The sequence below is a fragment of the Hippocampus bargibanti genome, linkage group LG03 (genome assembly GCF_051943395.1).
Source record: "Hippocampus bargibanti isolate YZ-2025 linkage group LG03, ASM5194339v1, whole genome shotgun sequence".
Classification (NCBI taxonomy): domain Eukaryota; kingdom Metazoa; phylum Chordata; class Actinopteri; order Syngnathiformes; family Syngnathidae; genus Hippocampus; species Hippocampus bargibanti.
Genome location: NC_142736.1, coordinates 10,543,480 through 10,564,883, shown reverse-complemented (window position 1 = coordinate 10,564,883; position 21,404 = coordinate 10,543,480). Strand labels below are relative to the sequence as shown.

General features: G+C 40.7%; 1 protein-coding gene across 3 annotated transcripts in view; it reads right to left on the bottom strand.

The window, feature by feature from the left end:
- Window positions 1-11,297: 11,297 nt before the first annotated feature.
- crtc3 (CREB regulated transcription coactivator 3) overlaps window positions 11,298-21,404 on the bottom strand; it is a 55,697-nt gene continuing 45,590 nt past the window's right edge. For all 3 annotated transcript variants that reach the window (XM_088991907.1, XM_088991906.1, XM_088991905.1), the window contains 2 exons: window positions 18,850-19,057; window positions 11,298-13,308 (listed from right to left, as the gene is read on the bottom strand). In XM_088991907.1, coding sequence (XP_088848033.1) covers window positions 13,103-13,308; window positions 18,850-19,057 — 414 coding nt within the window. In that variant the 3' untranslated portion in view covers window positions 11,298-13,102. The remainder of the gene's footprint in view (window positions 13,309-18,849; window positions 19,058-21,404) is intronic.

Here is a 21,404-nt window from a genome sequence, read left to right as displayed (position 1 = left end):
CCCTCGTCAGCGTAATGCTTGTAAGAGTTCTCTCTCTCTCTCTCTCTCTCTCTCTCTCTCTCTCTCTCTCTCTCTCTCTCTCTCTCTCTCTCTCTCTCTCTCTCTCTCTCTCTCTCTCTCTCTCTCTCTCTCTCTCTCTCTCTCTCTCTCTCTCTCTCTCTCTCTCTCTCTCTCTCTCTCTCTCTCTCTCTCTGTCTCTCTGTCTCTCTCTCTCTGTTTCTCTCTCTCTCTCTCTCTCTCTCTCTCTCTGTGTCTCTCTCTCTCGCTCTCTCTCTGTCACTGTCTCTCTCTCTGTCTCTCTCTCTCTCTCTCTCTCTCTCTGTCTCTCTCTCACTCCCTGTCTCTCTCTCACTCTCTTTCTTTACCTGAGCTACATTCCTGACTCTGCCCTCCAATCAAAGCTCAGTTCTTGCCAGTCATACTTCTTTCTCTTGGCTGTGTCAATAATTAATATAGATTCTCATCAGCAGTGGCAAATGTATTTATTTGCATTTTCCTCAAAGTAATCACACTACTTAAGGCACTACAGTTACTTAATGCTTACACCATCACCTGTGTGCCATCAAAAAGTAGTTGTTTTGCTCCAAACTCCTTTGTGACACACAAATTGCAATAAATGTATGTACAGTGTATGTTCAGGTGGTCTTGGTCTGCGCTCCGTGACTTCATTCTTTTACAGAACCGTAAAGAGGAATAACAATGGGAAGACCTGGTAATGGCGACAGATCCTGGATGCCCCTATCTAAACTCAAAGAACAGTCAGTCCCAACCTTCGTATGTCATAAGCTCTTTAAAACCCCTCACAGTGGGGATATCTTATCAGAGCCATGCAACAGTTTTAAGCCTTGACCTTGACCTCACATGCAGACATAACAAGACGGTGTTGGAGGTGTGTTTCTTAAAGGACAACCGACAATTTTTTTGTTTCCTAACTGACATCAGAAAAACGTTTGATAGCATCTAAAATAACCAAAACACGCAGGCGGATATTTTTAGTCAAATGAAAAACACCAATAAAAATGACTTAAAGTCTCCCAAAACTACTTCAAAATGATCGGAGAAAGTTTCATTTTCAGAAGGTCCCGCCCCCTTGTTCATGATGTCACACCAAGACGTCTTGCTTTACTCGAGAATCAAAACAATGGCTTCAGATTTGGAGAAGATGCTTTCTTGTTACTCATCCAGTTATGAATATGATTCAAATAGTTCCGAAGAGGAAAGCATAAATGTTTGCAATCAATTAAATGAGTCCTCCCATATCAATTCCGTCAAGACTCCAATGTAGCGTCCCAGAAAAGATGGCGCCCAAGCTCCGTTGGAAATGGGCTGACTTGTCTTGTGGGAATTTGTGTCAGCGAATATCAAATAGTAGTCTTGGTGCAACACACAACGATTCACCATGGCGTTATTTATGTGTTTTACTTCTAATTTTGCGGATCAACACGAAGTTTTCAGACCAAACAAAGCACCCAAAATGCATTGTGTGTCGCTTTCTTGGTCAGGGGCGTTCCAGACGTGACGTCACGTCAGGCAACTCGAAAACAAGACTTGCTGAATATTCTTAAAGGACAACTGACGTCTCCGGACAAGTTGTGTCCATAATTTGTAAAATGGCTTCAAATGACTTCTACTGGGCGTATTTCAATAAGATTCCACCGCATATAGCTATATTTTACGTTTTAAGACTCGCGCTGAACATTCAGGAAGTCTTGTTTTTGAGTTGGTGACGAGTCCGTACGTGACGTCACTAAAGGAACGCCCCTGACCGAAAAAAAGACGTATTGTAGTGTCCTTCCATCACGTCAATGTATTTTGCTGTACATGTATGGTCTGAGAACCGTGTTGCACCCAAAAGCCGCCAGAAGAGGGAGTCCAAGCTCCATATAAGGAATTTATCAGCCTGTGGAAGCGGAGGTGGCCACTGGAGGTCGCCATTTTGTGCCTCTTTTCTGATGATCCATTGTTGCCCCAATGTTGCCTCAAAATGGCATGGAATAAATTATTTAATCGATTGCAAACATCTATGCTTTCCTCTTCAGAACTATTTGAATCATATTCATAACTGGATGAGTAACAAGAAAGCATCTTCTCCGAATCTGAAGCCATTGTTTTGATTCTCCAGCAATGCAAGACGTCTTGGCGTGACATCACAAACTGGGGGCGGGACTTTCTGAAAATGCCCAGTTCGCAGCTAATTTTTTTTGCAGGTTTTGGACACTTTAAGTCATTTTTATTGGTGTTTTGCATTTGACTAAAAATATCATACTGCGTGTTTTGGGTATTTTAGGTGCTATCAAACGTTTTTCTGATGTCAGTAAAAAAAAAAAAAAGTGACGTCGGTTGTCCTTTAAGTCCTGCGTATTTGCTGAGAGGCAGCAACAGTCGGACGTGTGTTTACAGTAATCATTGCATTCATACACTTTTGTGTAGTATCTTTTTCATAGTGCACATTTGGTCGCAGTGTGCTGCTCTGTAATCAGAGAGCCCAAGGAGACACTTTGGTGTTCTAACAAGACTCAAAAAGGGGGGTTCTTCATCCCCCTTCCCTTCTCTTTAAGGTTTTTACTGAACTGGCAGTCTGCCAGTATAAGTGCAATGTTGGCGGCTGGACCAGGTTTCGTACACTGACAAAATACTGTCCATGTAAAGAATCATATCCAATGAAGAAGAAATATGCTCAAAAGTGGGATTTTGATATCTGGAAATTAAAAAAAAAGATGGCGCCTGTGTCATGAATGCATTATCTATTTCTTTCTGTTGTTGTCTGTAGTTTGACAGGCACAGTTGGAGACATAAGCTAGCTCAGTGGCGGCTAGAGTCTGCTGACCACTCGAGGGGACCTCAAAAGAATGAAGATTTATGACATTTGGATTCCTTGTGAACGTTCAGCTTTGGTGTTCAGCTTCTAAAGATAGTATCATCACCACTGGCAGGTGAAGTGCTCTTTCATGTCACTCTAATGTTATGTTAACATTTAGCAACAAGCAGGGTAACGCAGGTAACGTACTGCTCACTCACCAGTTTTTGACATACATTTGAGTTCTGATTTTACAGGTGAAGCGTCATATTTTTTGTTACATCTAATATGTTGTATACTTTGGTATTTTGTAAAGTTTGATGACATTGTTCCTACAATTAAAAATCATACATTATGAGGAATGGTGTGGTATAGGCTATATATGTATACTGTAGCTTGCTCTCACGAATGCTATTATTCTGCAGCCGAGGAGGCGCACGTAGAATCTGTATAATCACCAACGCCCCCTGTCATGAGGCAGGAGAACTGTGTGCCTCACCTATGCACACTGTTTTGATAAAAATAAAATAAAGACTGTAGTACAGTGTTTATTATGTACAGTGACTGTACATTATATACACCAGCTAAACTGTAAAAATTGAGTTCATATACTAAAAGTGTTTGAACACTTTAATAGCGATATGCAGAGGGAAAGCAATGCGGTCTCACTGCAGCGCAAGCCAGCACAGTTAGCATAGTCATTGCGCAATCCATGGTGAGGCTCAGTCGGCTGCTGCCTCACCGCTTGTCTCTACTTAGTATTTGAACGGTAAATGTGAAAATTCAGCGATTTTGTAAAAAAAAAAAAAATCTAAAAATTGTGAAGTTAAATGGAAAAGAACTTTAAAGTATAAATCACTAAATAAATATAACTGTTTAATTTATTTTTTCATTTCATATTTCCATGATGAGGCACAGTCTCACCTGCCTCGCCTGACTGCACGTCACTGTTGACAACATCCATAAACCTCCTCTTTGGCTCAGCATCCTTCTGCCGATATAGTCACTCTCTCTCCTGTGGACATGTCCAAACCATCTCAGTCTGGCCTCTCTGACTTTCTCTCCAAAGCCTCGAATATGAGTTGTCTGTCTCCACTGTCTCCAGTCCAAACATCATGGCTGGTCTCACCGCCGTTTTATACACATTTCCTTTCATCCTAGCTGAAACCCTTCTATCACACATCACACCTGACATTTTTCTCCAGCCGCTCCACCCTGCCTGGACACGCTTCTTCACCTCTTTTCCACACTCTCCATTGCTCTGGGCAGTTGACCCCAAGTACTTAAAATCTTCCACCTTCTTTATCTCCTCTCCCTGTAGCATTACTCTTGTACTTGAATCCCTCTCATTCACACACATATATTCCATCTTGCTGCGACTGATTTTCATTCCTCTCCTTTCCAGGGCATATCTCCAAATCTGTAGTATGTCCGCCACTTGTTCCCTGCTTTCGCTACAGATCATAATGTCATCTTCAATCATCATCGTCTAAGGAGATTCTTGTCTAACATCGTCTGTCATCACCATCTCAAATAAGGAGGGGCTCAGAGCTGACCCCTGGTGGAGTCCCAGCTCCACCTTGAATTCCTCCGTCACGCTGACAGCACACCTCACAACTGTCTTACAGTCACGATACATGTCTTGCACCGCTCTGACATACTTTTCTGTCACTCCAGACAAAACCACAGCTCTTCTGTGGGCCCCCTGTCTTACGCTTTCTCCAGATCTACAAAGACAATGCAAGTCCTTCTGACCTTCTCTGTACTTCTCTATCAGCATTCTTAAAACAAACACTGCATTTGTTGTACTTTTTTGGCATGCCTGCTGATTAATTTCTTGATTTTATTATTATTAAATTATTTATTTATTTATTTATTATTATTATTATTATTATTATTATTATTATTATTATTATTATTATTATTATTATTATTATTATTATAAAAAAAGTTTATTTAAGACAAAAACTCTATACTTGTGTACCCTGCACAGCTGCCATATTGAATGACGCTGGAAAAGAATCAACCACACTGCACCAAATATGATTCCACAACGCAATTCTATAAAGTTCTCTCCAATCCATCACAATTGCTTGGGGGAAATTTGACACCACATGAAGCCAAAGCAATATTTGAAGAATAACTCTGGAGTACATACACATGCACACACGCATACACGCACACACACAAACAGCAAATAGGTGAGTTTCTCAGTTAATGACAGAAACACAGGCGAAATCACCCCAATATTGAATATTGTGGCCCACATGCAAACTTTCACCGAGCAAACAGTCCCATTGCAAACAGTGCCAATATAAAACAGGAAACTTTAAAGGACAACCGACGTCTCCGGACAAGTTGTGTCCATAATTTGTAAAATGGCTTCAAATGACTTATACTGGGCGTATTTTAATAAGATTCCACCGCATATAGCTATATTTTACGCTTTAAGACTCGTGCTGAACAGTCAGGAAGTCTTGTTTTTGAGTTGGTGACGAGTCCGTACGTGACGTCAGAAAAGGACCGCCTCCTCACCGTAAAAAAGACATTGCATTGGAGCCTCTTTCCATCACGTCAATGTATTTTGCTGTACTGTTTTTTTTTAACCATGTCTTACACCCAAAAGCCGCCAGCAGAGGGAGGCAAACTCCATGGAAAGATAGTATCAGCCTGTGGAAACGAGCTGATTCATTTCTCACGGGAGCTGGTCGCCATTTTTCTGCCTCTTCTTGGGTGAGACATTACCCCTCGCCCGTTTGCCTCAAAATGGCCCAAATAAATTCTTTAATCGATTGAAAACATGTATGCTTTGCTCATCAGGACTATTTGAATCATATTCATAACTGGATGTCTAACAAGAAAGCATATTCTCCCAATCTGAAGCCATTGTTTTGATTCACAAGCAATGCAAGACGTCTTGGCGTGACGTCACGTAAGGGGGGCGGGACTTTCTGAAAATGCCCAATTCGCAGCTCAATTTTTTTGCAGATTTTGGACACTTTAAGTCATTTTTATTGGTGTTTTGCATTTGACTAAAAATATCATACTGCATGTTTTGGGTATTTTAGATGCTATAAAACGTTTTTCTGGTGTCAGTTAAAAAAACAAAAAAGTGACGTCGGTTGTCCTTTATTGAAATTTCAATCATTTTGCTGCGGAATAACTGCTTTGTATTCAATATATTGTTCTATAGAAAGCGAGCAGCCCTCAGTTACAGGCCATTCAACGGTTGTTGGGACCTCAAGCAGCTATTAAATCCCCCGAGCGCCGCTTCCTGGCTATTGTTAGCATAATTTACGCATTGTGTTGTGTCATATTATATTATTTTGACTTCAAGATGGCGCCACAAAAATGGCTGCTGTTACAGCCGCTCCTATATTTGTTCTTCTTCTTCGCATTCCTCTGTCTTTCATAACGTTACTGCTGTAAATTGTGAATTTCTCCAATGTGAGACAAATAAAGGATATCTCATCTCATCATCCTATTTGTATTGTATTTATCCGCCAGCCCCACTTACACTGTCCGGCTTTCTTTTCCGTCTCTTTTTCTTTTTTTCAAAACTCATTGCCCCTTTTCATTATTTTTCACAACGTGTAGGAATTATCACTACAGTCCCTGACAAAAGTCTTGTCGCAAGCTCTTGATGTTCATTGCATGGATGCCGTCCTCCAAGCTCATGGGAGCCATACATGATATTAATTCTTTTTCTAAGGCATCAACACTTTATGTTCTGACGTTATTGTAGCATATTTGTGTATTCAAAATGAAATATATGTATAATTTATACATTATTTTTGGATGCGACAAGACTTGCCAAATGAAAAAAAAACTGTGAAAAGGTATGGCGTGTTTATTTTTAGGGTGTCAGGATGCAGATGCTGCAAGAGTCATGCAGCTGCTGTTGTGAAGGCCTCAAATAACAACATGTCGCTCAGGCCAGCAAACTCGATCCCGAAGGGAAGGAGGCAGCATGTGATATGTAAATAGGAAGCCTTGATGTTCTGGTTTGGCTTGTGGCCTTTGTTCACATGACACGCGTGTTCTGCTCGGCCAATCGAATTGCATCATTGCACCACGGAAACATCTGCTTACAATAACCCACAAGCAAATAACAATTTTGAATGGATTGTCTAGATAAGGAGTTATTTTTTTACATGCACGCATGATCACTTGCTGCAACTGTCGTTGCGTTTTCGTGTTTCTTATGTTTGTTAAAGGACAACCGACGTCACTTTTTTGTTTCTTAACTGACATCAGAAAAACGTTTTATAGCATCTAAAATACCCAAAACATGCAGTATGGTATTTTTAGTCAAATGCAAAACACCAATAAAAATGACTTAGTGTCCAAACCTGCAAAAAATTGAGCTGCAAATTGGGCATTTTCAGAAAGTCCCGCCCTCAGTTCGTGACATCACGCAAGACGTCTTGCATTGCTGCAGAATCAAAACAATGGCTTCAGATTCATTATGAGGCAACATTGAAGGGAGATGTCTCAACGAAAAAGAGGCACAAAATGGCGACCTCCAGTGGCGACCTCCAGTGGCCACCTCCGTTTCCTTATATGGACCTTGGACACCCTCTTCTAGCGGCTTTTGGGTGCAACACATGGTTTTCAGACCAAACATGGACAGCAAAATACATTGACGTGATGGAAGGACTGCTACAATGTGTCTTTTTTTTTCGGTGTGGGGCGTTCCTTTAGTGACGTCACGTACGGACTCGTCACCAACTCAAAAACAAGACTTCCGGAATATTCAGCGCGAGTCTTAAAACGTAAAATATAGCTATATGCGGTGGAATCTTATGAAAATACGCTCAGTAGAAGTCATTTGAAGCCATTTTACAAATTATGGACACAACTTGTCCGGAGACGTCAGTTGTCCTTTAAAGTCATTATAAGTGCCTTGCACGGTGGGTTCGAGAGGACAGTAATTTAATCTGTGCTGTATGTCATGCATATTAGCATCTTCTTTTTCTTTTCCTTTCGGCTTTTCCTTTCAAGGGGTCGCCACAGCGAATCAGTAACCTCCATCTTCCGAGGTATGATACGCATGTTTGTTTTGGCCAAGCTTTTACGTCGGATGCCCTTCCTGACACAACCCTCTGTATAGAATATTTGACAATAAAGCTGACTTTGACGTTGACTTTTGACTTGTCAAACTACCTCGCACCTGACATAAAACAGTACATTTGGACTACTTTGAGCCATTCACTTATGCGTGTGATTTATGCGCTTGCTGGCACATCCCTGACACTGTGCAGACTTTGGGGGTTTATTACAAATTCACATGCAAAGGAAAGAGCCTGAGGTAACTTTGCTGTATTGCGGACTGAGGCAGCAGATGTTTCTCATTCACACTTGTTGTGTGGACCACCTCGACTCATTGGTCACCTTGAATATATAAAACAAGACGTTTGTGTCTCTATACGTAATGCAATGCATTTGGTTCGTGCAAGAAATCTATCTGTCTACACCGCCTTACAAAATAATTTGGCCTCCTTGAGCTCTTTGACCTTATGCCACATTTCAGGATTCATACATATAAAAAGCTCCCTGATTGTTTGGTCACGATCCAAAGTTCATCTCAACAACTGAGAAGTGGAGGTAATAGCTGCATTGGCCAATGGAATAAAAAAAATCACATTTCGCTTTAAACATCTCATGGAGCACTGGTTCATGAGATGAAATGGTGAGTATCTGACCACCGCAACCCAACTTACACTTTGCTGTGGACACATTGCAAAACTTTAAATTTTGCATAAAAGTAGCACTGCACATCATCCACAAATCACAAAATACACGGAGAACAGTCTAAAAGAACACAGTCATATAATAAATATTGATCGCTCAGGCATAATGAAGATACCTTAAGGGACAACCGACGTCTCCGGACAAGTTGTGTCCATAATTTGTAAAATGGCTTCAAATGACTTATACTGAGCGTATTTTACAAGGATTCCACCACATATAGCTAGCTATATTTTACGTTTTAAGACTTGCACTGAATATTCAGGAAGTCTTGTTTTTGAGTTGGTGACGAGTCCGTACGTGACGTCACTAAAGGAACGCCCCTGACTGAAAAAAAAAAGACACATTGTAGCAGTCCTTCCATCACATCAATCTATTTTGATGAACTTGTTTGGTCTGAAAACCTTGTGTTGCACCCAAAAGCCGTCAGAAGAGGGTGTCCAAGCTCCATATAAGGAATTTATCAGACTGTGGAAACGGAGGTGGCCACAGGAGGTCGCCATTTTGTGCCTCTTTTCTGGTGATCGTTTCTCCCCAATGTTGCCTCAAAATGGCATGGAATACATTCTTTAATCGATTGCAAACATGTATGCTTTCCTCTTCAGAACTATTTGAATCATATTCATAACTGGAGGTGTGACAAGAAAGCATATTCTTCGAATCAGAGGCCATTGTTTTGATTCTCAAGCAATGCAAGACATCGTGGCGTGATGTCACGAATTGGGGGCGGGACTTTCTGAAAATGCCCAATTCGCAGCTCAATTTTTTGCAGATTTTGGACACACTAAGTCATTAAAAATATCATACTGCGTGTTTTGGGTATTTGAGATGCTATAAAACGTTTTTCTGATGTTAGTTAAGAAACAAAAAAGTGACATCGGTTGTCCTTTAAAATGTAAACATCGTAGTTCCTACATGGAGGCAATGTCTCCTATGTCACTTTTTTTTCCTTTTGGTGCACAGCATCTATGAAGTTCTCCTCAATATCTATGTTGGAGTATTTTAAGAATTTTGCACTTATGCCTTGTATTTTGAAAAGTTTACCATTACTGGACTAGGTTGAATCTATAGATCTCAGAGTGCAGTGATGGTTTCTCCATCTCAACCGTCCCCTGGAACTGCAACCTCTCCCTGAAAATGCCCCTTTTCTTCTGTTTCAGTCCTGGTACTGTTTTGCGTTATATACATTGGACTCAGTAAAATCCATTTCAACAGTTGGTAGCATTGATGTGACATTTTAATTGAGGTGGATGATTTTTCACTAACACTTTTGAGATGCGAGATGGGACAAGTGGTTAAATGATGTTCAATCAAGTGGTGGATCTCACAGTGCAGAGGTTGTAGGTTCAATCCCTGCTCCAGCCTCCCTGTGTGGAGTTTGCGTGTTCTTCCCGGGCCAGTGTGGGTTTTCTCTGGGTCCTCCGGTGTCCTCCCACATTCCAAAAACATGCATGACAGGCTGATTGAAACATCTAAATTGTCCCTCAGGGTGTGAGTGTGAGTACAGATGGTTGTTTGTCTCTGTGTACCCCGCGATTGGCTGTCAACTGGTTCAGGGTGTCCCCCACCTACTGCCCGAAGACAGCTGGATTAGGCTCCAGCACAAAACGATACAATTTTCAGTTTGCTTTTCCACAAATACAATCCCCAAAATTCAATTAATTATTAAAGTATCGCAAAGTCTGTCGTGCTTTATTCTAAGTCAGTTTCCCATCAGAGCTTAAAGGACAATTACAAGCTTCCAAATGTCCTTTTCTGTCACATGACTGTGACCCAGCATAAAAATAAAGTAATGTGAATCAAGGGTTGCTTCGAATCGTTGACGCCAATCCCTTTCAACAACTTCGGAAGGAACTAGAATACTGTAGATTGGAAGGCAGATCCTTGATGAAAGGACGAAATGGACAAATGGTCATTGACACGCGCGCCTCTGCTGCCATCTATAGGTTAAATATGGAACTTCACAATGTATCACATTTAATGTAGTTATTACTTTTATTGTTTATAAACTAAAAGGGTAAGCACTAAACGTATATTAAAAACAAGAGAGTCAGTTTACTTTTAGATGAGGAACCATAAAGACGCAGATCAAATGACAAAAGAAGTAGTAACACGAGTGGACATTTCTTTAAATAACAGAACTGTACATATGTGGCTAAAAAATAAGACATACTCCCAAAAATGATACTAGGTTGACAGAAAAAAACACAGGCAGCCGATACAACTACAGTATAGAGAAGCGATGGCTAGTTGGAATATAAAAAGTACAAATCCACATTTAAGGCAGCAGAAGGAAGGCATTGAGAGACAGCAAGAACCCCGGAAACAGGGGTGAGGGGGAGGGAGGCAGACAGAAATTCACTTTTGATGCATTTCGACACGAGGAAAAATAAACACAAAAGTGGTTCCGTCACTCGCAGTGACCCCACTATGTAACGGCGTTTACAACATAGCCAGCACAAATGTCTATAAACTCAAAACTAAATAGAAACTCTGATAAACAAATTTCAACACCCCCTTCATTTTTGATGACATGTCATAAAGTGAGGCTTTCCTGTACCCGGACATGAAAAGTAAAATGCATACAGTGCCATAAAGAGGGAGGTCTTGATTAAGTGCCTTTCCTAAATGGCACTGGAAACATCCCACAAGAGCAGAAGAAACGAGAAACGCTGTGGACACTGGACACAGGTAATATTGTGACTTCACAAATACATTCGGCCCACGTTAAAAAAAAAAAAAAAAAAAAAAAAAAAAAAAAAAAAACAGGAAAAAACAGCAGGGTTAGCTACACTGCATAGCGTACTCAACGCACCTGTTCAACAGGTGGTGGCGAAGGGTTGGGACGGAAAACAATTGCATAGCTAAAAGAGCAAAACTAGAATCATGCTCTTCATCCTTTCATTAACGATATTCAAAACATAGCTCTGATTTGCAGTCCCTGACGTTCAGTGAAACAGGCAACGGGCACTCAATGCCGAAATGAGTTCTCTAAATTAGCTGCTAATAAAAAAGGCTCGATGATTTTAAGTAGTACGTATGTATCTGTCCATCGTGGGGGTATGCGTGTGTGCGGGTAAGAGAGATAGAGACAGAGAGCAAGAAAAATACAGAGAGAAACAGACAGATATAGAGACACAGATAGACAGAGAAGAGAGTCAGAGACCACCAGAGAGAGTGCACGAGGGAGGTAGAGAGAAAGAGAAAGAAATTTCCGCAAAAGTGGTGCACAAAATTCTCATTAAATTAATTCACACGAGTGTCATCTTTATGGTTTCATTAAACTTCTTTGGGTTGTCATGTGGAAAAAAACAACAACAAACATTCGTGTGGATTAAGACTCCGTGTGCCAATCAGTGCAAAAGACATGAAGTGCAATGTTCCATGTCGTCCCGTGTCCACGTGCGTCATCTGCACTCATCCACTTCGTCTTTTCAGCCCCACACAGGTTGGTGGTGGTTGAACGTACTGCACCCAAGCGATACATACGCAGCTGTACACAACACATGTCCTTTCTCGCAACATCGAAGCACAGTGCAAGCGCCAGTACAAGTTGATACAAAACTTCAAACACAATACACAGATGTAGTAATGATGATAGAAAAACATGTCAAAACGTTATTTTCAGCTTTTAAAATTGATGCATAAAATATGCTCCCACTGAAGGAACACAATAGCGTATTGTATATATTTATTTATTTATTACTATATCTATTTATTTATCTATATTTTTTGCAGCAAATGAGAATTTGAGCTCTGAGTTATGAATCCAAACATGTAGATTCTTTCGTAACACAAAATAATATCTTTGTAAACAGTTTGCCCTTTTTGTTTTGTAGTACATTCGAATCATACAAAAATTGCAACTTTGTATATTAGTAGATCTCTGTGGCAAACACCTCCAAAAGAATCTGTTCTCGATTCCGACTAACACCTCCGATGCTCTTTTTCTTTTTTCTTCGATGATATTGTTCGAAAGCGTGAAGCAGTTTGATACCTCAGTTAGAGGGAATCGGGTATTTGCCTCAATCACACTTTTAGCATACAACTTCTCATTTGACATTCACTCACTGACTGGAGAAGCGGGGGAAAAAAAGTCAATTGGGTGTTGGCATCGCTTATGGGATTGCCATGGTATGTCACCTTGGCAGCGGCACTGCCGTGGCGACAAGGGTTGGCTGTGAAGGATGGCTCACACTCTTCAATAGTGATAAACTCATCTGTTTGGCTCCAGACTTTTTGATTCCAGTGGGCAGGGCAGCCTAGGCGATGACTCCCCTGACCACGAATGACAAACATGAGCTTAAGCAAGTGCGAGGATGCTTTTGCGAGGAGCAAGCATATATACCAGGTTTCTTTAACACCCAACTTCCCCAAAGGTGTGGGTGTGGGTGAGTGTGTGAGATGTGTACCGTGTCCGCATCATTCACATTTGATGATTTTTAGTGGCAGTCAATTCATGGACCGTCGCCTGATCAATTACATGCATGTTCAGATTCCTCTATCTACTGCAAATGTGAGTGAATTGATGAAAGGGGGATAAAAATGTCCCATTCAGAGTCTGTCACTGCGGAAGGTATCCTCCACAGAAGGATCGGGCAGAACCATGTCGGGATCGCTGAGCATGCTCAGACCATCCAGGCTGAGGGGCTCTATGTGCAGCTCATCTTCCAGCGGGAAGACTCCTTCCGAGTCAAAACACTCTGGCACCGTGGAGAGAACGCAACTGATGTCTTTTGACAGACTGAGGTTGGACTCATCTGGGGAGAGAGAGGATGATAAATGAGGGTGGTTCAACAAATGAGGGTGTCTCAATATCCACAGTTGAAAGTGGACTTTGCTGAAAATTCTGGAAAAAAATACAATACAAAATAAAATATGACTTTCATTTCTGAATATCATTTTCTACTTAGTCATGGTGCCTAACTGCCCTCACTAGTATTCATATTTAAACAGAATTCTTACCCACTGACAAAGAAGGCGCTCTGAAATAACCACTGATGGTTCACAAAAATGAAGAAAGAACAGACACAAAGACTCATTCCTAATTTCATCTTCTTTCGACTACAATCAGGGGTGTAGGTAATGTGTTGCCAAGCTGCACCCCATCACATTTTATGTTGCTTCATAGTCTTTTATGCCTTTGCTAATTGACAGCAAGTTCTCTAAGCAGAGGAGGATTATTTTGGGGCTATTTGTTTATCTACCAAGTATAAATCAATGATTGTGTATAGTATATCAAATACAAGTTGTATTCATAATACAAATCCAATTTCAATTACAGTGATACGTCAGTTTATGAACTTAATTGCTTCCCAGAAAGTGTCTAAGGCGAAAAGTGTGTCTTCCAAACATTAATTTCCCATAGGAAACCATTAAAAATCAGAATACAGTGGGGCCTCGGTTTATGAACACCTTGCCTGACGAAATTTTCAGTTTACGAACGTTAAATTTATGAAAATTAAACATTGGATTAAGCACTACTTTTCGGGATACACACGGAGCGCCGCCCCACCACGGTTGGCGGAGTAATCTTCGGCGGAAGAACACCAAAGCACACGACCGAACAGGGATAATACACACGTCGATTGCCTCCAAGGAGTTTTTTTACAGATACTATTGCTGTTATGGGACCGAAAAAGACCCCACCACAGGCTCGTGTTCAGCCGAAGAAGACACAAAACAAAATTACAGTCAAGGAGAAGAAGGAGATCATTGAGAAACACGAACGAGGTGTGCGTTTGTCTGATTTAGCGGCCCGGTACCGATATGCTAAGTCCACCATTCCTACCATCCTTTGCAACAAAGCTTTACACAAAGGCTTTATTTACTCGATGCTTTCACGTGACTAAAGGCTTGGCATGATGTTACCCTTCGATTCTTGAAAGCAGCATGGAATAATTTGTGGCCCGCATGCATCCTTTCAAGGATTTGATCCTCATGACTCTGTTGTTTTGGACGACATTGTTTCCATTGGACAGAACACGGGACTCGAAATGGATGCAGATGACATCGAGGAGCTTGTTGCTGACCATAATGAGGTCCTCAACACAGAGGATTTGATTTGCCTTCAAGGGGACAAGCAGAAGCAAGCCATTCAGGAGTTGTCATCTGAGGGCGAGGAGGAGGAGATGGCTGCAGCATCAAGTGAGAGCATCAAGGCAATGTTGGCTAAGTGGAATGATGTGCAGGCTTTTATTGAACAGTTCCAACCAGAAAAGACTGTGGCTATGAGAATCATCAACATGATGAATGATAATGTGATGCCTCAGTTTCGCAAGATCTTACAAGTCAGAAAGCAATAGGTGTCAATTAAGAGCCATCAACGACCATCACATATGTAAATAAAGTGACTATTATACAGTGCAGTGTATTTCTTTCATTACAATACAATAGCATTATACATAGAATAAGGTATGTTGTGTGTAGTTTTATGGCTTATTTAGTTGAAAATTATATTTTATGGAGACCTGGGAACAGATTTTCATTTTAATGGTTTCCTATGGGAAATTAATTTTTGGGACACACACTTTTCGCCTTACACACTCTGTCTGGGAACCAATTAAGTTCGTAAGCCAAGGCCCCACTCTAATCAGTTTCCAGGTGCCCATAAAACATAATCTACTAAATAAGCCTTAAAGGACAACCGACACCTCCGGACAAGTTGTATCCATAATTTGTAAAATCACTTCAAATGACTTAGACTGAGCGCATTTTACAAAAATTCCACGGCATATAGCTATATTTTACGTTTTTAGACTCGCGCTGAATATTCAGGAAGTCTTGTTTTCGAGTTGATTACGATGCCTGACGTGACATCACGTCAGGAACGCTGCTGACCGAGAGAGCGACACACAATGCATTTTGGGTACTTTGTTTGGTCTGAAAACATCACGTTGATCTGTGTTGATGGCGAAATTAGAAAGAAAAACACATAAATAACGCAATGGTGAATTGTTGTGTGTCACACCAACACTACCAATTGCAGTAACACCATAAAAGTGGACACAAATTCTCAGCAGACAAATCAGCCCATTTCCAACGAAGCTTGTGCACCATCTTGTGCATTTTCTGGGACCTACATTGCAGTCCAGACGGCTCAAATTGATACGAAAGGAATTCTTTAACCGATTGCAAACATTTATGCTTTCCTCTTCAGTACTATTTAAATCATATTCATAAATGGATGAGTAACAAGAAAGCATCTTCTCTGAATCTGAACTCTCTGAAGCCATTGTTTTGTGTCTGGAGTATCCGGGTGTGACGTCACGAACAAGGGGGTGGGACCTTCTGAAACTCGCCATTTCCGAGGTCATTTTGAAGTAGTTTTGGGACACTTTAAGTCATTTTTATTGGTGTTTTGCATTTGACTAAAAATATCAGCCCGCGTGTTTTGGGTATTTGAGATGCGATAAAACGTTTTTGTGGTGTCTGTTCGGAAACAAAAAAATTGTGTCGGTTGTCCTTTAAAACTACACAAAATATACCTTATTTTACGTATAATAAATGTTCTATTGTATTGTAATTAAAGAAATACACTGTACTGTATAATAACATTGTTTTATTTACCGTTATGATGGTCATAGATGTAGTTGCCACTTGATGATATCCGAGTGAAGTTGCCATGCTTTCTCAGCGATAATACCCTCACTACACACACTGTCCCCTGCTAGCTGCTTTTCGTTAATCCAAACCAATAGAAGTTTTTCAAACTGTTCTATTGCCTGAGACCGTTGCTTAGACCAGTGTTTTTCAACCTCTGTCCTCTTCGGTCCCAAAAAAGAAAAAGTACTCCACTCGTAACAAACCACATCTGCACTGAGTGCACTCAAAGAAAGTGGGTGTGGAAAAGTAGTCGGGCAGCCACGGTGGAGCTGTTCGGCCGTGTGGTTTGGTGTTCTTCCGCTGAAAACTGGTCCGCCAGCCATTGTGGCGCTGAGTGTGTTTCTCGAAAAGTAGTTTGTATGCCAAGATTATATTCTCGCGAATTTAATGTTCGTAAGGCGAAAAGTTCGTTAGCTATAGCGTTTGTAAGCTGAGGTATCACTGTAATTTGGGACATTGTGTTACACATAAATCAAAACAGACCACAATGACATCAACATGTAATTCACTTCTACTCTTTTTTTCGACTCAGCACGGTTCCGACTTGATCTTGGTTTTACTCAATGGTGCTTTGTGACCGCTTAATTTCCTGTATATGATAGGTGTCCATGTTAAGTGCTTTGTTACAGCTTTAGCTGTTATTAAATGACAACCGACGTCTCCGGAGAAGTTGTGTCCATAATTTGTAAAATGGCTTAGAATGACTTCTGAGCGTATTTTACAAAGATTCCACCGCATATAGCTATATTTTACATTTTAAGACTCGCGCTGAATATTCCGGAAGTGTTGTTTTTGAGTTGGTGACGAGTCCGTACGTGACGTCACTGAAGGAACGCCCCTGACCGAAAAAAAAGGACACATCAAGATGTCCTTCCATCACGTCAATGCATTTTGCTGTGCTTGTTTGGTCTGAAAACGTCATGTTGCACCAAAAAGAGCCAGAAGAGGGCGACCAAGCTCCATATAAGGAATTTATCAGCCTGTGGAAACGGGCTGATTAATTCCTCACAGGGAGCTTGGTCGCCATTTTCTGCCTCTTTTCTGGGACGCTACATTGCAGTCCAGATGCCTCAAAATGACACGGAAGGACTTCTTGAATCAATTGCGGTAGTTACGGTTTCCTCTCGAGGGTCATGATGAATTTGGGGAAGCCATTAGAATGTTTCATCCTCTCCACATATTACATATAGAGTGCATAGCATATTACTGAATCACTCGTTTTCAAATTAGAAGAAGTAAAAAATACTGACTGTTATTGTGGTTTACATGGGACAATTTAAAATTTTGGTTTTGACTTTAGCAAACATAATGGCACTTGACATGCTTGATTCGGCCAAGTAAAATGATGTGGCGGGCCAGATTTGACCCCCAGGCCTTGACTTTGACACTTAATGTAAAGGATATCACCACATGGGTTGAAGACCACACAATAATAAAAAATAATGTCATGTTCTGGGCGACATCCACAAGTACAACTTTAAAACTCTATTGTGCAAAGCAAAAGAAAGATTGTCCATTTTAAAACCAAGTAAACCTTAAAATATACAGTGATACCTCGGTTTACAAAACCTCTGGCTTACGAACTTTTCGGTTTACGAACATTACATTTAAGAACATTTTACCTTGGCATACAAACTATTTTTCGGGATACGCATGGAGCCGCCACAATGAGTGATGTGTCATTCGCGAACGAGCCCCTTCTCCTAACAAGAAAAGGGTGGCCGACTGTTTTGTCCTCTATTCCCCGCCCCCAGTTTTCGGTTAAAGCCACCTGATTGGTCGAGAATGCAGCAGTGAGGAGGAGGGGGGGGGGGGGGGGGTTAAACATTAAAGAGACAGTCAGACGACAGAAAGAGAGTGAGAAAACACACGCACACACACACACAACACAAGAAAGGAAGACGACAGAGCTTGAAACAAATAAAAGTGAAAAAAAAAAACAAAAGTGAAATGGTGAGAAAAAGATAGAAAACAGTAAAATTTGGACTACTTTCAACTTTGATTCAAAAGCAGAGTGTAGACTGGAAGGTTAAAATATCCCATCAATCAGGCTCCACAAATAACCCGCACAAGCCATTTGTACACTTGATACAAAAAACTATCAACCCAGCTAAACAGACACAATTGATGAGGAAAAAGGTAAAATTATCAAAGAGAAAGCACCTACAAGGAATCAAGATGGTGAAAGGTTACGTTCCTCATCAAGTGTTTAATTCTGGGGAAACCGGCCACTCCATTCCATCAAGCCATCAACAACCATCACAAAGGTAAATAAAACGACTTTATTATACTGTACAGTTTATTTCTTTAATTATAATACCATAGCACCTTTATTATCCATAAAATAAGGTATGTTTTGTGTAGTTTTAAGGCTTAGAAAATTAGAAAATTGAAAATTATATTTTATGGGGACCTGGGAACGGATTATTCTCATTTTAATGGTTTCCTATGGGAAATTAATTTTTGGCATACACACTTTCCGCCTTACACACTCTGTCTGGGAACCAATTAAGTTCATAAGCCAAGGTATGACTGTACAGTATATGTAAAAAAAGGGCATGGGGCAAGTTCAAAACCGTCATGGGGCTTGACACCAATGCCCACTGGTTCATGCCTGAATGTAACATGAAAAACAATTATCAACCCCTGCCATGTTAATTTCATTTTGTTCTATTCTGCAGGCGCACGACACTTACCAGTAAGAATGATGTTGGGCAATCCTCCACTGCAGTTGGAGTACAGCATACTCGAAGGCATGTGCATGGATTCATGCAGGTTGCCATGGCTGCCCCCGAGCCCTGTGACGGCTGACTGGGAGGAGTACAGAGAGGAGAGGGAAGGGTCGAAGCAAGAGCCACCTGCTGTGGAGTTCATCGCATTTTCCAACATACTGAACTGGTCCGACTAGCCAGCAGATGGGTCGAGAAAAGAGCAAAAAGCAGAAAAGAGTCTCTCAGTAACAATGCATCCTATTTCAATGATAATATTAATGAAAAACATTTCATGTTCATCCATAAGGCGCATCCTATTTTTGTCGTGTTCAACAGGTTTCCTATAACTTAAAGGACAACCGACGTCTCCGGACAAGTTGTGTCCATAATTTGTAAAATGGCTTCAAATGACTTCTACTGAGCGTGTTTTACAAAGATTCCACCGCATATAGCTTTATTTTACGTTTTAAGACTCGCGCTGAATATTCAGGAAGTCTTGTTTTTGAGTTGGTGACGAGTCCGTACGTGACGTCACTAAAGGAACGCCCCTGACCGAAAAAAAGACACATTGTAGCAGTCCTTCCATCACATCAATGTATTTTGATGTACTTGTTTGGTCTGAAAACCTCGTGTTGCGCCAGAAGAGGGCGCCCAAGCTCCATGGAAGAAATTTATCAGCCTGAGGAAACGGGCTGATAGATTCCTCACAACAGCTCGGTGGCCATTTTGTGCCTCTTATTGGGTGAGACATTTCCCCCCAATGTTGCCACGGAATTGCCCAATGGCACGGAATAAATTATTTAATCGATTGCAAACGTATGCTTTCCTCTTCAGAACTATTTGAATCATATTCATAACTGGATGTGTAACAAGCAAGCATATTCTCCGAATCGGAAGCCATTGTTTTGATTCTCCAGCAATGCAAGACATCTTGGTGTGACGTCACGAACTGGGGGCGGGACTTTCTGAAATTTTTTTGCAGATTTTGGACACTAAGTCATTTTTATTGGTGTTTTGCATTTGAATAAAAATATCATACTGCGTGTTTTGGGTATTTTAGATGCTATAAAACATTTTTCTGATGTCAGTTAAGAAACAAAAAAGTGACGTCGGTTGTCCTTTAAAGTTATTTTTAAGACATTTTCTTTCCATGCATTTTCAGGGGTGGGGGGTGCCAGAGTCTATTCTAGTTGTCTTCGGGCAATAGGCGGGCTACACCTTGAACATGTTGACAGCCAATCGCGGGGCTTTATTTGACGCACACAATCAAACCAAGGGACAATTTGGAGTGTTCAATTAGCCTGCGATGCATGTTATTTGGATTGTGTGAGGAAACCGGAGTACTGAGAGAAACCCCACACGAGTGCGGTGACAACATGAAAACTCCACACAAGAAAGCCTGAGCTGGAATTGAACCTGGTACCATTGCACTGTGAGGTCAACATGCTAACCACTGGATAATCGGGCTGCCAGACATTTTTAATCAAATATTTTCAAGGTTCACCTGGCCATCAATTGACTTTTCACCATTCTCATATAAAACTGTGAAATTTACAATTGTATTCATATCATACAACCCATCTTTATTTTATAGGTAGTAATACTTGGTTTTTCAACCACTATACACCTATAAGATTCATATAAATCTCTCTCTATATATACACTATATACATATACACATATATATATACATACATATACAGTGAGACCTCAACTTACAAACACCTCAACTTACAAACTTTTTGTCTTACAAACGTCAAATTTATGAACATTAAACCTTATAATAAGCACTATTTTCATAATACACACCCACCACGGCTGGCGGAGTGATCTTCGGCGGAAGCACACGACCGAACAGCACCAGAGGTTAAGTTACCAACAGTCCTTATGGAAGGTGACTCTCCTTCCATAAGCCATCAACGACCATCAAAAAGGTAAATAAAATTTATTTTACACCTCAGTTTATTTCTTCAATTACATTCCTCATGTAATGCGCCTCTCTTTCTAAACAGCAATTCCCTTTGACCTTCGACCTCCAATGCCATTCCATCAAGCCATAAATGACCATTACAAATGTAAATAAAGTGACTTTATGATACAATTCAGTGTATTTCTTTCATTACAATACAATAGCACATTCATTATACATAGAATTAGGTATGTTGTGTGTAGTTTTAAGGCTTATTTAGTTGAAAAGTATATTTTATGGAAACCCGGGAACGGATTATTACCATTTCAATGGTTTCCTATGGGAATTTTTTTTTTAGATACACACTTTTCGCCTTACACACTCTGTCTGGGAACCAATTAAGTTCATAAGTTGAGGTCTTACTGTACACACACACGCACACACACACGCACACACACACACACACACACACACACACACACACACACACACACACACACACACACACACACACACACACACACACACACACACACACACACACACACACACATATATATATATTTATATATATACGCCGAAACATGTCAGATCATTGAACACCTAAAATACACTGGCTGTAAGAAAATAA